Source organism: Tinamus guttatus, unplaced genomic scaffold (genome assembly GCF_059628265.1).
Source record: "Tinamus guttatus ecotype Peru unplaced genomic scaffold, ASM5962826v1 Tinamus_guttatus_pri_ptg000263l, whole genome shotgun sequence".
NCBI lineage: Eukaryota > Metazoa > Chordata > Aves > Tinamiformes > Tinamidae > Tinamus > Tinamus guttatus.
Window position 1 is genome coordinate 936298 of NW_028288797.1, and position 16406 is coordinate 952703.

At 38.3% G+C, this 16406-nt stretch overlaps 1 protein-coding gene across 1 annotated transcript in view; it reads left to right on the forward strand.

Moving 5' to 3' along the window:
- The first annotated feature begins 481 nt into the window (after window positions 1–481).
- The window catches only part of NBAS (NBAS subunit of NRZ tethering complex), a 146639-nt gene continuing 130714 nt past the window's right edge, over window positions 482–16406 (forward strand). Inside the window, exons 1-9 of the mRNA XM_088527201.1 lie at window positions 482–634; window positions 3332–3386; window positions 4084–4120; window positions 5517–5594; window positions 6961–7008; window positions 8055–8098; window positions 8650–8783; window positions 9541–9674; window positions 9789–9887. Coding sequence (XP_088383327.1) covers window positions 497–634; window positions 3332–3386; window positions 4084–4120; window positions 5517–5594; window positions 6961–7008; window positions 8055–8098; window positions 8650–8783; window positions 9541–9674; window positions 9789–9887 — 767 coding nt within the window. The 5' untranslated portion in view covers window positions 482–496. The remainder of the gene's footprint in view (window positions 635–3331; window positions 3387–4083; window positions 4121–5516; window positions 5595–6960; window positions 7009–8054; window positions 8099–8649; window positions 8784–9540; window positions 9675–9788; window positions 9888–16406) is intronic.

Sequence of the window (16406 nt, forward strand, 5' to 3'; positions counted from 1 at the left end):
CTGGGCCTTTTTACTGTAGATCTCACCATTTTCCTGAAATTTGTAAACACAATTTAATGATATACGTTGCTGCCTTCCCAGTTACGCTGTCAAATACAGTTCAACGAGACAATGTGATTAATTGGGCAGTCAGAAATATTTTTTTTCTCCTTCCTAGCAGTCATTTCTTCCTCAAGTATTTCCCCAGTGTTTAACAGTGTTACATTTCCCTAGCTTTAGGCGTTTTTTCTTAATATCAGAATGTGATTCTGGAAGGCCCCTTGGAGACCTAGGAGCGAATCGCGGCCGCTGCAGCAGGATGCGGACGGCAAGCAGGAATTTTCTGTCCCTTTCGGGATCTCCCTGCCCCCGTCCTCGCCTTTCCCTCAACAGCAGCGGCGCTCGCGCCTGAAAGGGCCTCCCGCGCGCATGCGCGCGCGCGCGCGACGCCGCGCCCTACGCGCTTTGGCCTATGCCGGGCGCCGTAGGCGCTGCGGGGGGTTGGGCCTGCGCGGACATGGCGGCCGCCGGGCAGCGCCGCGAAGCGGGCCCGGAGGTGGCTTCTGTGAGCGAGGAGCAGGAGGGCGGCGAGGAGGAGAATATCCTGTACGACCTGCTCGTCAACGCCGAGTGGCCGCCGGAGAGCGAGGTGCAGGTGAGTGTCGTCCTGGCCGCGTCGCGGTACGGGAACCCGCCACGTCGGCAGGACGGGACGGGACCGGACGGGACGGGAGGGAGGGAGAGAGAAAAAGAGGGAGGAAGGGGGAGGGGATGCAAGGAAGCTTGCACCCTCCAGACTTTCTCATCAGAATGTCACTTGGTCGTAACTGTATTTTGTGAGGGCTGGATAGAGTTAAGAGAGTTAATATCACTCTGTGTGTATTTAGGTATATCCATATATGTATGTATGGCACACAGGGAGCTGACAAAGCTTTAAAAACAGGGATATGTTACTGCTATGTTGGGAGATCCTGCTCTTATACTGCTTTTCCGTGAGTCAGTGATAAAGCTCAGGTGCTAGGGGGTTACGCACCCCTCTTTTTCCAGCCATGTGCTGAGTTGGTTGCATCTTTTTCTATTGCTGTCTGCTTTGGACATCCATAATGTAAGGAATATTCTCTTGCTTATTGTTTGTAGTGAGCTTTCAAGCTCACTGCAGTCATTAAAATGTTTTTAGTTGGAAAATGCATTATGGAAATACCTATAACAGGTTGTATGTGTAATGGGAACCTCTGATATTGCAAAGCTTCAGAAGCAAAAAAAGGTACCTAGTCATGTTTGCTAAAAGCATTCCCATGAAAGTAGCTCTTTGTTTGCCAGAAAGGCGTCATCATATTTTTTATTCTGAGTTTAAAATCCTCAGTTGCTGCCGAAGTAACAAGTGTTTGAGAAAAATAGCTGCAGTTTTATCAATCAATAACATATGGGGTTAGTCATGTATGTGAATAGATAGCTGCATCCATTTTTGTATTACTTTGTTTTTAGATATGGTCTATACTGTTTTTTCTCCCCTCTTTTTAGTAATGGATGAAAGATTTGCATAGCTGAAGACCTCAGGAGACCTTAGAAGTTATGGCACATGAGACTGGGTTTACAACTGTACCAAAAGGGAGGCTTGCTGACAAGTCACTGGTGTTCTTGAAGTTGTATGGCTGAAGGGAACTGACTGGTTTGAGAATGAACTTCTTGTTCAGTTTGCTTCTCTTGGGCGATCATGCAAGCACCCATGTAGGTATGGGGGCGGTCAGGAAGGTGTCAGAGGCAGAGGGAAGTGTGAGACCTCTCTTCAGCAGCCAGTCTAAAGTGATCTTAGAATCACAGCCTGAAGATCCTGTCCCCCCCCACTACTGGAATTTCAAAGCAATGTGGAATTCTGCTTGCCAGCTTGATCAGATGTTAGAGACCATTTTAAACTCATCGCTTCTTACTTGTTTGCTATAGCTTCAAGATAATTACAATTTTAATGTCAGAATTAGAAAGATCTGGAAATATTTTATTTTATAGTTTGTTGGAATTATATTTTTTTTTGAAAACTGTCAGAGGATAACACTACTCCCAACATGGTCTAAGGTTTTACTGGAAAAATGATTTTACACTGATACACTCAGGCAAAGTGAAATTTTGTCAGAGTGATTGAGTGTTTGCCTTAAGATGTCTTAACAATAATCTTATGTAAGTGCTTATGTCTTTTCTTTTGGAACATCAGTCTCTCTAACTGCGGTTTATTTACACTGTGCACTGTACAGGAAAAAGTCAGTCACAAAAAACAATTCAACAGTTCTAATTCCTTATAGAACTGAATGGTTTGGAATGACAGAGGTGGGGAATTGTGAAAAGGGAGAAGTTAAATTGATGGCTACACTAGGAAATCAAATTAAATCTCTACCTATGCAGTTTTGTAGAATACAAAACAAGGCCTTAAGCTATACTCCCCACAGGTGTCTATTGCTGTTGCTTTATTTTTCTGTATCTCATTCGGGATGATTCAGTTTTGATTGCAGAATTGCTGAGCTCTTCCAACTGTAATTACACCTACTGAAAGATCCCTCTGTGCTGAGTGTTTAATGTTCTGTTAAATTTAAAATAGCTAAAAATGGTATTTCTTAAGTTGGACCCCATATTGGCTTTAGTTTTAGTCCTTGCTAGGATTCTCATTTACATGTATTATGTTTCCTGAGAAATATTTTGTTTGGGGAAATTGGCAGGCTTTTGTAAAGAGCACATGCAGAGAGGTGACAATGCTGGAGAAAAGGCTGGTGTGAAAATCAAGTGTTCTGTACTCACTGCAGGGATATGGTTGTGTATAACAAGACTTCAGGAATGCCAAAATACAGAATGAGAACAGAAAGAATTACTGAGTAGTTAATCATTGCAAAGAGTAAATGAGGCAGTGGTTCTCTGGCTAAGGTTACAGGGGAAGACTCGTAGAATCATTTAGAATTGTGGATAGATCAAGCAGATTGAACTTACTGTTTTCTACTGTCAACGTATGGGGTCTATATTCCTAGAAAGAATAATTCCTGGTCTATATTCCATAGAAAGAATGCTTTACAGGAGGACGTAGTCACCAAGTCAATGGCTTTTATTATTATCAAAGACTAGAGGAAAGTTGAACCAACAGATACCTTAGTGATAATATGTTCATTAGAACTTTGCATTTATTGAAAATATTTGGCTATGTAGCCTGTTTTGTCTTATGCTCTTAATGCAAAGTTGAAAGTAACTGCAAGTAAACAGAGAACTTGTAGACTAGCACTCAGCTTGAATTAATTTGCTGAATATATGCATGAATACTATATATTTAAGCTAAAATGTATAATGTGATGTTTGACCACTACTGTTATAATTGCAGCCAAGAGGCAGCAAAAAACATGGCGCATCATTTATCATCACGAGAGCAATTACAGGTAAATATGGCTAGTTTCTGTGTTTATGACTTACAAGAATTATGTGTAGGTTACTTGCTTACAAAAATAAAAAACGCTCTTTGCTCTGTGAAGTGGCCAATGTATTGGGAGTAGCGCATGGGATGGGTTTTTAGAAAAATGATTTCTGATTATCAGTACCTTTAAGTTATTTTAATTTTTGTGGGCTTTTTTTTCCACTTCCATTAAACAATAGGGAAGACTAAGAAAACATACATCTAAGAAGCTTGGAAGCCCAGTTGTATTTTGCAAAGTATTGCTGAGTTTTTTTTTTGTTGTTTAATTGTTTGGTTTTTCATTAACAGCCCTTGGCTGAAAGAGCCCAAATAGCAAACTCGCTTCCGTACGGAAGCTTTACATCGTGATCTGTTTATGTTAACGTTCTGTACTTGATTTATGCAGTAACTGAGTTGGATTTTCATTTGGTAGGCATTTCTCCTAGATTTTCCTGAAATGTATTGCAACTTTTGATTTGTCATTTCCCTTTAGTAAAATAAAGATTCATTGGCCAAAGAAAAATAAGTGCGTGTTTTTTGTTGTGGTTTAAGTTTAGTTTTTCCCCTTTCCTTTTACATGTTTGTTTCATTCCAGAGAATTCGTAGAAATCTGTGTGCAGTACCCTGGAGACTTATGTTTAAACAGCAAAAAATGAAATTCTTGCTTTTTCTTTTTTTGGTAGGTCCTGCATTATTTTTACTTCGATATATTTGGTACAGGTAGGTTTGAGGAAAACAATGCTTAATATTATTATTTGGTAATATTTTTATAGCTTTTTGTTTTTATTGGAGAGTTATTTTTAGTGACACTAAAACTGAATACTACCTATAACGCTGTGTGAGCAATACATAGAGTAGGTGTCTCTCCTCTTGAATTTGAGTTGAGTTGTGCTCACAGATGTGTTTCCACATTTGGAGGCCCACAGTTGAAGCCTGTCTTGAAAAGAATCTAGACAGTTATACTGGTTTCAGCCTTAGCTGTTGTCAGTAGCCAAAATATACTTCCATTTGGAGCATCATCTTTCCCAAAACGCATATTTATCTCCCCACCCCAACAGAGATATAGCAAATGAAACTGTTTGTGCTTATCTGAGTGACAAATGGCATACCTGTCAGGTCTGACACCATTACACTATTTGCTTCCAAAGTCATAATTTGGATTTTTTTTTTTTTTCATGGCTGAAAATATCTGTTTTCCTTTTTAGAGGTTTATTGTTTCTGAGTTTTTGGGAAACAATCCCACAGTTTGTTAGGAGCTTCTTCTCTGCTAGGCCATGCTGCCCTTCCTCTCCTCCTGCTGCTCACCTGGTATTCCACTTAGTTTTATATTTTTGATTTGAGGTTTGCATTTGATAACTGACTTCAGACATCCAAGTCTGCCCACAAGGATCCACTTGCAGATGGAATGAGTTTATGTCATTTTACTTAAAAACAACCAAGAATTCCTGTAGTTTCACTGAGACTTGATTGAGAAGATTGGAGACCAGTTTGGAAGGGAGTCCAGGAGGTGTCAAATCACCTTCTCTGAAATTAAGGCCAGACTGCTCAGTGATCTTTCCATCTGGGTGTTGAAAGCCTTCCTGGGTGGAGATTCCATAGCCGCTTTGGGCAGCCTGTTAGGGCTTGACTCTCTTCCTGGTGAAGACTTATTTTTCCTTGCCAGCTTGGAAACTTCTTTGTTTTAGTCTGAACAGGGTTCTATTCTCATGCACCTCTGTGCTCCCATCTTCTTGGAAACCTTCTCTTAGGTATCCAAGGCCACTCTCAGGTCCTTTTGAAGCTGTTTCTTTCTCCAGACTAAAGCGGTATAGTTTCCTCAGCTCTTTTTGTGGGTAAACGCTTTAGTCCCCTAAAAAACTCAGTGGTCCTCTAGTTTATCAGTGTCTGTCTTGTAGTATGGCTGCCTGAAAGTAGATGCAGACCAGTGTAAAGAATAATAATCTCCCTTAATGTATAACTGTGATTCCATTACTGCAGACCGGTTAGCCTTTGTTGTTGTCAAGGTGTACTACTGACTCATGTTTAGTTTGCTAAAGCCTAAATGTGAGATCTGTATCTCACTCACTGCTTTTTTGTTAGGTGTACATGCTAATTTATTGTAACATTTTTATTTCAGCCCTGCAAAGTTTACCCTGCCACCTGGACTGGTTCGTCTGGTTAATAAGCAGATCAACTGGCATCTGGTACTTGCAAGGTAACCAGCTCGTGTACTCTTGTGCTTCCCTATTTTTAGCAGAAAAGATTGCTGTATAATGGACATGTTAATGCGAGTGGGTGTTTCGTTGTTGTTGGTGATAGTGGTTTGTTTTCTGTACAAGATAATATGCATTCTTACGTAGTGTGTGATCTGCCAGAGCTTGTTCGGGTTGAAAGGAGGTTGTGGAGTATAGCTGCTGTGTTCAAGGATGTAGTAGATACCTTGGGAAAAATCTAAAAAGGAGAGATTCGCTACTACATTCACTGAGACAGCAAAGGAAGTAGCATCATTAATTTTTGTCTCTCATACCAGTTACTACCAGTGTGGTATTCTTTTTTTTTTCTTCTGCTGTCCTCAGTGGCAACAATGCTGAGCTAATAGCGTGCAAAGACATTGCTGTTCTCCTTGGTCAAAGGAAACACTGGAGGCTTTCAGAGGCTGCAGATTGACCTTTCCTCAGGCTATCCAGGGACTTTCACAGTGTTTCCCTCCTCTTAAAGCGTCCTCTCACTTATATCCGAATGTCCTTCCAATTTTTGATGAAAGATGATTAGCTGTGTAATAACCCTTCTGCTGGCAATCATATTCATGACTGTTGAATTTGATCTCAAAGCTCGCAAGGCGTGTAATAGAAACTGATTATTTTAAAAATTGTGGAAAGTGCATTCTTAAAGGGACCATCAAGATCTGTCATTATTGTGTGCTGAGCGCAGAAATGAGAATTCCTAGACTAGGAACAACTGTTTTGTAGTAATTCTAGCAGCATAAGTTGCATTGCTGCTTTTTTTTTTCTTAGGAAGCGTAAACATATGCAGAGAAATGGAACAGTGACATGAAAGTAGTTTGGAATATGTTTACGTATGTTTAACTAGATATTATCAAGGGTTCTGTATTGTTGAAAGAGCTGATGGGTCCCTGAAGAAGCTGATGATCTTTGCTGATGAATCTGGCCTATTGTGCAGTGTTGTATATAAGGTACAAAGAGCAGACCTAAGGCAATCACCCGACTTCCCAAAGGATGGTAGTTGTTTATTACACAAGAAACAGTATGTAAGCTCAAATAGTGCTACCTAAAATTGTCCATGTGCAACATCTGTCTCTGACCTTTTATTTAACAAGATTTTAAATGTTATTTCCATTTTCTTAGTGATTCTAGAAGAGACATGGTGAAACGTGTTCGTGACATGAAGGGAATTTTATTAATAGCACATTCTTTGCATAAAAATTGGTAATTCTGAACTTATTTTGATTTATGAGAGAAAACATGAGTTTATCCTTATAGAAAAGTGCCTAGAGATCTGATCCACAGTGTGCCAGAGTGATCTTTGCTTGAACTTCAACATCTTTGATTTTCCTTTTCCAGCAATGGTAAATTGTTGGCAGTTGTTCAAGACCAGTGTGTAGAAATAAGGTAATGTAATAATGTTCATCACTTAAAAACCACAATTTTAGAGATTTGAGAGAATATTTTGGGAGTTTTACTAATCATACTATAAAGATATTTCTATTCTTTCAGAGTGTTACGTGCATGCTGCAAATGATATATGGAATATCATTTATTATAACTCAGATGCCTTTGATTTCTTCTTAAATTTCTGCTCCCTGCCCGTTCCCCTTCCTCACCCCTCCCCCTCAAAGTTGATATTATTTCATTTTCTAAGATATGGAAGAGGAAAGACTCAAATTGCTTTGAAATACTAAACTAAATTCATGGGCTTTCTAGCCTTTGCTCTTCCATTCCCCTTCAAAATCACTATGGGAGAGTAGAAATGGAGTGAGGGAGAAGCTGTTATTCTACTGTGGTAGAACAGCTGGCACGTGTAACACTTCCCCTGATTTTACAAATAATATGAATTGCCACAAGACTCATGGTTTCCTTTTCTCCTCCACTGACTAATAACAAGTTCTCCTTTGCTAGTTCAAGAACACATTTAGCTTTACAGCAGATCTTGATTGAGAGTGTTTACTTGCTTCACAAAAATCAATTTGCTGGAAGGTCAGACCTTCTATTTATATGTAAAAGAAGCAAGTGTATGAAAATTATTCAACCAGAAGTGATGCGAGCACTATAAATGTCAGCTTATAGACTATGAAATTTTATTTTCCAACTGTGTAAAAATAATTTTATTTCTGATTTGTTGCTAAAATAGTAAGCTAGAGAAATCTAATTTTTTAAAGTTACCTGCTGCATAATACTCTGCTGCAGCAGCTGTAGTGTTTTGAACAGCATTACTACTAAATGTGGGATGGTGTAATTTATATGTTGGAAGGAGGATTTTTATGGTGCTGCTGGTTATTCTAGCCTTCTAAAGGTGAAGGGGACTATTCGCCTTTTTGAATAAGTAGCTAAAAACAACTCCAAGATTTGCATGAGCACTCAGAGTATTTTTATAGTATTTTTCTTCAGAATTAAGTAGTGTTTTTTGTCTAAATACATAACTGAATTTTATTCTGCAGGTCTGCAAAAGATGACTTTGGATCCATTATCGGCAAATGTCAAGGTATGCAATATGTAACCTCTACACCTTAGTTTCCTCAGTGTTTATTGTTCATGTTTTGCTAAGCATTGTTGTTTCCCTACTCTTTAAGGTAACCTTCTGATTTCTTCTTTGGATCCTGATACATTGCCAGCTCTTTGCTGACTGCCATATTGAACACTTATTCCCAGGAGCCAGGGCATTCAACTAATGCAGATGAGAAAGAATTATAATAGTTTAGTTAAAGAAAGCTTTTACTAGAAATCAAATTTCTAGTTCCAAAAATACTTCGTCAATATTCTCTTACGCTTTGCTTTATTTGAGAGGATGGGGATGGGTGAATGACCTGCAAGTTTATAAATAGTGTGTTCAAAGGAATATACTACCAGTGTAAAGACATTTAATAGTTAGAGGGTCAGTGAATGGTTGGAGATCAAGATGTAGTCCAATGCCATTCATTTTGTTATGATTCAGACACTGCTCATTGATATGTGAAGACCAGTTAGCACCTGCCTAATTGTTAACAGAAAGCTATTTATTTTTAAGAACCATTTTTTTTGTTTGTTTTTTCCTAGTTCCAAAAGATCCTAACCCACAGTGGAGGCGTGTGGCATGGAGTCATGATTGTACATTACTTGCTTATGCCGAAAGCTCTGGAACAGTGAGAGTGTTTGACCTAATGGGTAGTGAGCTTTTGGTCATTTCACCAGTAAGTACTCTCTCTGATCAAATTTAAGTATGTTAAAACTCTCTATAATCAGAAATAGTAGCCACTCTTATTTATACTTTGGGATAAATCCTTACGAAATGAATAGGAAGCAGAAATATATTATGAAGTGTTTATCATTTGATGGGTATATTATAGTTGATTAAACTCAGATCATGCGTGGCATGCACAAAACCTATCATCTTGGTGTTTTCTAGTCAGAGTCTTCATCTTTCCTCAAAGTTGTGGTAGATCTGCAGATACATCAAATCCTGCCATAATGCCATCTATTTAGAATGGGTGCAGATGATTGTAGTGACACCTCAACTTTCCCAGTATTCCTCCAGGCAAATTTTGACCCATCTTTATGCAGTTTGTATGTGGATTCTGTTGTAAATCAGAAAATATTGCTGCTTGAACAATTTGAGGAGCATTCTTTTGTGTGAGGAAGATATAGTTGCTGTTGGCTTGCACAACAGAATATACTTCATATTTTGCATATTGGAAGATTACATTGGAGGATTTTCAAAGTGTATTTCTGTAGTGTATTCTTAACATACTTTGTATTAATAAGACTTCTTTAAAATCAAGATCAGACTATTTTTATTATTATTATAGTAACATCTATAAATAACTTCTGTTAGCTTTTTTAATATACCTTTTATAGAATACAGGAAATTTGATTTGTAGTTCCTTCAGTAGCCAAAACACTCTTCTCCTCCCCTCCCACAACCTGCTATCATTGTCTGTCTTTTGCAAGACATCAGGTTTTCCAGGAGATCTTAGTTATGCTATTGCTGGATTAATCTTCTTAGAATACAAAGCAAGTGCACAATGGTCAGCTGAACTGCTTGTCATTAATTATCGTGGAGAGCTGAGAAGTTATCTTGTAAGGTAAGCATAAATTCTGATTTATTCTGAGAAGGTACCACAAATTTTAAAATAATTTTACATTATTTAAAAACATATATCTGAAATAATCTACTTTTTTTTTCCTCCTATGCCTAGTGTTGGAACAAATCAAAGCTTCCAAGAAAGTCATAGTTTCAGCTTTAGCAGCCATTATGTGCATGGAGTAACTACTGTTGTTTATCATCCTGGTCACAGGTAAGTGTTCTGTTTGTAACCTGCCAGCAATATGGAAATAATGAATAATACTGGCAAAATAGACGTTGAAGTGTTACATGTGTTAGGAAGAGAAAGAAAACACCCATTACTGATAATTAGTGACTGTGCAGTAACAAGTCATATATCACTTTTACAAAAGAGGTCCTAACTGCCGCCACTCTCTTAATGAACTCTATTAATGAGCTAAAGTAAACAGGTGCTATTGCATAAAGTACAGCTGTTTGAATGGCAAAGTTGGGATGGTCAGAGACATCAGAAATGGCATTTAATGTGTTTATGAATTCTAGAAGAACTGTGTATAGACATCTGTCTTTCATGATTAGTGCATAATGTCTTTATTAAATTAATATTAAAAAGTCTACAAGAGAATTTACACTACAATTAAAGCTTGTATATTACATTTGTAAAGACAGTAAAAACAAACAAGATTTTTTTTTAATTGGACTTTCAGAGATTTTCTTAATTAAAGTTTTTTGGGCCTCAAACTATTAGTAATTCTTATCAAATACTCGACTCTAAAAAGAAAAAGTCAGTATGTATCCTTTGCTGTGTGAGTACTGTGCAAAAATGGGATTTTTATAATGTCAGAAGTGGATTGAAAAGACATTTGTTAATTTGATGGAGGGAAAGATGGGGACATAGGTGTTTTGGTGGCGGGGGAAGGTGTGCGTATGTGCAGCACAGATATCAGACATGAGAGGTGACATCTATTTGGCTGCCTGCTCTTGAACTGGATTTGGTTGGAATACTTTCTGGTTTGCCAAGTATTTCTAGCAAGCAGATAGCTTGTTATTTGAGAGATCAATTTTGAATATGGATTCTTCTTTTTCTCCAGTTCATATTTAGCAATTTTACATAATTCATATTCACTATCTAAATGTAAGAGCTTCAGGGCAGTAGGTTAGGGTTGTGCAGTTGTGGCAGAGCTATATGAGCAGGCAGCAGAGCCTGTTCAGAGCCAGTCTTTCCTTTGGTCAGAAAAGGGTTAATGTCTCTTGACACTTGTTTCTGAAGCTATCTTCTGCTGCTAATATTAAGAAATAAATAGGCTTACTCAAACAATTGCAAAGAACACTGGTTAATGTTCAAACTACAGCCAGATTATTAAATTATTCTGATAACACGTGGATGTGTTTGCTCTTTTGGAGAAGGAGTTTCTGGAGTTTCTAAGTGAGTGAAGTCGTTTGCAGTAAGAGTTTGACAGTTCTGAACAGAAAAATAAATAAATAATTAAGACCAAACAGGAAATCAGTAGACAAGTGTCAGTTGAGTAGTCAGAACATTTTGTGAATACAGAATCTTGGCATAGCTGTTTATAAGATGAAAAAAAGAGGAATTTTGTGTTTTCGCATTCTTCCCTTCTTGAGAATAATTTTGATTCTCCTGCTATTCTTACATAATCTTAGTTTTGTGTGCTTTAATGTGAAACTCGTGTAAAGTAAAAGAGCAGGAGACCACACTGTTTTTGTGCTTAGTATACTTTAATCAAAATATTAGTAATTTAGTGGAAGTTTTTGGTTGACAGGCTTTTTATTTTATCTATATTTCTCATTTTCTATGGAGAGAAGTACCTTTTTCTTGCATGAAAAAAATGTGATGGTATCTGCTGCTGAGAAAATGTTTGCGGAATGTGTTCAGGAACTCTTTTCTGGTTAAAAACAAATATTATGGCTGATTCCCTGGAAATAGTGATGTTCAAATGAGACTGCATGGGATGATCACAGCATATTCTATTATGTGACTTGCTTAGTAGAACTGAAAAAATGGTACCAGGATGATTGCAGTGGAAAGCAGAAAGAAATGATACATTGCCGTTCACATAGGCAAATCTTTCCTCTGACTGATTTCAAATTTACTCTGTGATAGAAAACTTCAACCAGAGAATCTACTCATCAATTTAGAGTTCTCTGATGTCAAATACAGAAGTTGAAGTTTCTCGGCCTCAAAAAAAAAAAAAGAACGGCTTGAAGGCAGGCAATTTTCTAAATTGTGCAATAAAGAAAATTGTAGATATATGTGAACAGATCACACAGTTGAAAATGAATTCTTTATCACTTATCTTATATGCAACTTGGTCACTTTGTGCTTTCTTATATTTTACTTTTAGGCAGTGAAGTAATACTGGTCTATCTCTACTGCTTGTAAGCACTGACTTACTGCTCTCTATGTAGCTATGTAATTGCCTATTTTTATCGACTTGCAGTAAAATAGCACTCCAGAACCTGTACTTTTAAAATAATTTGCGGAAAAGTATAATCTTGAGTTCCACTGCTGCTGAAAAAATGTCTCTATATTAGTGTTATGATGTGATCTATCCTTCATATTTAATGGAATTTAGGGTGCACTTTAGTTGACAAATATAAATTTCTGCTTCAGAGTCAGTTGATGGCAATCTAGTTCTCTGAAGACTCTAGTACAAAGTTTGATTTCTTCTATTTTTTCTTATATATTGCACTGTTATCTTGGACTGGAGCTGGATGTCTTCAGGTTTGTCTGCAGTTTTTTACAGATGTCCAATATTAGAGCCTAAACTGTAATAGCTATGGTAAGGCTTGGATTTGTTGTCATTGAGGCAAAATAGAAAGTCTCAGGTTTGCTTGGAAAGCCTACACTGAACTTGCTCTCCTTGAGACTTGCATGTACCTACCATCTTCAGCACAAATTTATGGAAATTTCTGAAAAAGGGGGAATATGCCCCCCAAAAGCTGAGCTTTTTGACCATCATAAAATCAAGGAAGTCTGGAAGGGACCTTTCGAGATCTTTTGTTACTCCTCCCTAGTCCCCCTAATGCGTGCACACACACACACAGAGCTCAAGGCTGGCTGTGCAGGACCTCAGCCTGTCCAATTTTGGACATCTCGAAGGATGGAGTCTGCACCGTGTGTCTGGACAACCTGTTCCAGTGCTCAAGTGTCTGCAGAAAACAAAAAACCAACCAAGTCCGTTGTTTCAACGGTGCCCGTTGCCTTGGCTCTTGTCGCTGGCTACCAGTGAGAGGAGTCTGTCTCTGTCTTCCTATCCTTCCCCCCAAGTCAGTTATTGATGCACATTAAGATTTCCTCTGGGCCTTCACTTCTCCAGGCTAAATAATCTGAGCACCTTCATCATCTTCCTGTGTGGCAGATGTGCCAATCCCTTGGGCAACTTTATGGCTTGACAGCATGCCCATGTCTCTCCTCTGTGTCTGGTGTGGTATGTCCTTCCCCAGAAGCAGACTAAGGTTGTGGGATTTTTTGTTTGCTTGCTTTTTGCTTAAAAAAGTAAACAGAAAAATCTCTTGTTGCTATTCCCAGGCTACCTGTCAACCGCAGTTATTCTGGAGTCATCTTCTGTCTAGTCCTGAAAAAATAATTGGCAAACAAGACCAGAGCTTTGCTGAGGCTCTCAGGAGTAGCTTTCATTTTCTTTTGATACCAGTTTTGCTGTTCTCGTAACAGTTCCTGCCTTTGCTGTTGCATTCTGCTCTGAGAAAAGCTATTTAAAATTTAAGTACGTGCTGCCACGGTGAATTCTTTTGCTACCTGGGGAGAAGGCATTTTTTGTCTCGAGGTTGAGCTTTGCGTGTATCTAAGCTAATATGACATCTTAATTCCTGCTATTATTGACTTCCATTTATCCTAAAAGATACTTCTAAGTTATGAATATGTTACACTGTATGTGACAAGTTTTCCTGAATTTCTGTGGGAAGTTTTATCTTGATGGAATTCGTGTGCGAGTTCAGGCGGTTTTAGAGCTGCCGCTGTTGCTACTATTGATGATTCTCTTCTGGCTCTTCACGTTGCTGTTTGTCTCCTAGTCACCTCTGCCACAATACGGTCAACTGCAATTGAATTTTGGTCGCTGCTGTGGAAATTTTTACTTCAATGATGGATTGCATTGGAAGCTGGAGCTAGTGGAAGGACTTGAGATGACTGTGGATGGTCAAGGCTCCAGATAAATGAATCTTCCAGAGAATTATGCCTACTGCCTCTTTGTTGCTAGGGCTTCATAGCGGTGCTGTCATGGGTTACTGTTTGCAGTTATTATGCTGATTTTTATGTTTTCTGAATATATTTTATTGTGGCACCACTGATCTGCTAATAGTTGGTCAGACTGTGAAGGAGACTCATGTGAAACTTGTTTACTATGTTGAGAAAGTTAGAAAATTCATCACTTGATGTGTAATGATCTGTGTAACATTGATCTAGCTAGTGTCTTTCAGAGTATTAAGCTGTGATATTAAACTGTATGGTACAAATTCTGATTAGATGTGAACACGCAGATGAGTTTATGCTCATTTTAGCTAACAGAGAATAAACCGCGTCAGACACAATAGGATAGAGAGGTTCTAGACAAAATGTTTCTCAAAACTGCTACAGGGGTTTCATGTGCTAGGCTCCTGCAGAAGTTTTTCTTTTGTAGGAACATGTGCTGCAGGTTATTTGATTTATTTTTTAAATGTATTTTTAAAGTAATTTCAATTCTGCAGCATGTCTGAAGGCTCTGTTCCATAGGAGTTGGGGGCAGTTCTTCTGCTTCTTTGATCAGTGGTGGTGCATTAAGACCCGGTGCTAGAATGACCAAAGGCACAGGAAAGAGGCAAAGGGGAAATGCAAGAATATGTACACAAGCAAATTGGACTGTTAAATGTATGACATGAAATCTGCAAATTCCTCTTTTCCCAAGTGCCTGCAGAAAAACTGTTATTAAAATATCTTGCTTAGTTTATAGCTGCTACTCATTGATTGTACTTTGTGCGTTGCTGGCATTTCCCTTGTCCTTGAAAGACCGATGTTCGTCCCTCCAAGCCTTCCTTGTTTTAAGTCACATCTTGAAACACAAATGAACTGCTCAAATAGTTTCTAGTAACTGTTGATATTGCAGTTGAATTAAATCAAACTTGCTATATTGTTTTCTTTTCACTTGAGTGCTTAGTAGTAGAAAGATTGTTGCTTCTGATTTTGCTAATTACTTGTGTAGAAGATTGCTTAAACTTTCCAGTCTTAAATGAATGATTATTTATTTATGATTATGAGTCTATGATTATTTATTTATTTGCCTACTTATTATTACCAACACGTTTACTCCTTATGGGTCCTGAAATTAGAGGCATTCTCTAGGAATGGAGATGGGATTCTTACTTAGTATGGCTTGTGCAACAAAACACCCTTCCTAGCATTTCGGTTTAAAGTGGTGTTTCAGTACATGTCACTTTTTCCTGTCCTTACCTGAGAATTACCCAACTAACTGGCCAGAACAAGCAGCCTGTATGAAAATGAAGGAATAGGTGTTGACTGGAAGGAATTCAAATAATATAGAGTGAATTGAGGGTCACTTTAAATGTAAACTTTTTTGCATAAAAGACTTAGTGCGATTCTGTGTTTGTTATTCAGAAATGGAATATATAATCTAGTAATTCTTTTGTGTTTTAGCACTGGGATTGCAGTGTTCATTTAGGAGCCCTCTGTTGCTCTTATTTACTTGTTGACCATAGATGAAATTTCTGTTTCACACAGTGCTGAAGTACAATTTTCTGTTGCTTTGGCATCTGCTCTGAAGTTTTGTCACTGATTTTCTAATATAGTACAATTGTCTAACATTATACTATGATAACTGCAGTTGTCTTCACTAGCTGATCCTCACATCCCACTTGCTTTGACTAAATATCTCCTGGGAAGCATTACATAGGTGATTTTTTTCCCCTGTGCTCTTGCTGTAAAGAACATATGATGTTAATTACTCAATAAGTATTGTTTCGGCATGCTGTTCATGATTTTTTTTAGAATTTAAAGGAGTGTTCATCCATATCCACACTTAAATGATAGATTTCCTTGGGACTGATAGAAATGACAGAATCACAGAATGGTTGAGGTTGGAAGGGACCTCTAGAGCTCATCTAGTCCAACCCCCCTGCTCCAGCAGGGACACCTAGAGCACGTGGCACAGGGTGGCATCCAGGCGGGTTTGGAAGATCTCCAGAGAAGGAGACTCCACAACCTCTCTGGGCAGCCTGTTCCAGGGCTCTGTCACCCTCACAGGAAAGAAGTTCTTCCTCACATGGAGATGGAACTTCCTGTGTTTCAAATCAGATTGTTCCTTAATTGTTTGTGTTTTTTTTGTTTTACTGCAAGAAAAATACACAGCATGTTATGAATGCTTAGTCAGAGAAGCTTTACACACCGCTCTTCCAGTTGAACACTGCAAAATTAATGCATTTTCTTGTTAGTTATGATGGAGACACTCTCCTGTTGCTACTTTTACGTTACCTCTCCTGTTGCTACTTTTACGTTACCAGGTGCCTGAACAGGCCAGAGTCTTCCAAACTGGTCCTTAAATAGCCCAAAATCTCCTTCCTGAAGTCCAGGGTTGTGATCCTACTTCTTGCCCTGCTCCCCCTTTTCAGGATCCAGAACTACATCATCTTGTGTTTGTTGCAACCAATGACAAGATTGGATGCTATAAGAGTTGAAAATAAATATTTTGAAAGCATAAGTCCTATGTGCAAATAATCCTTAAGC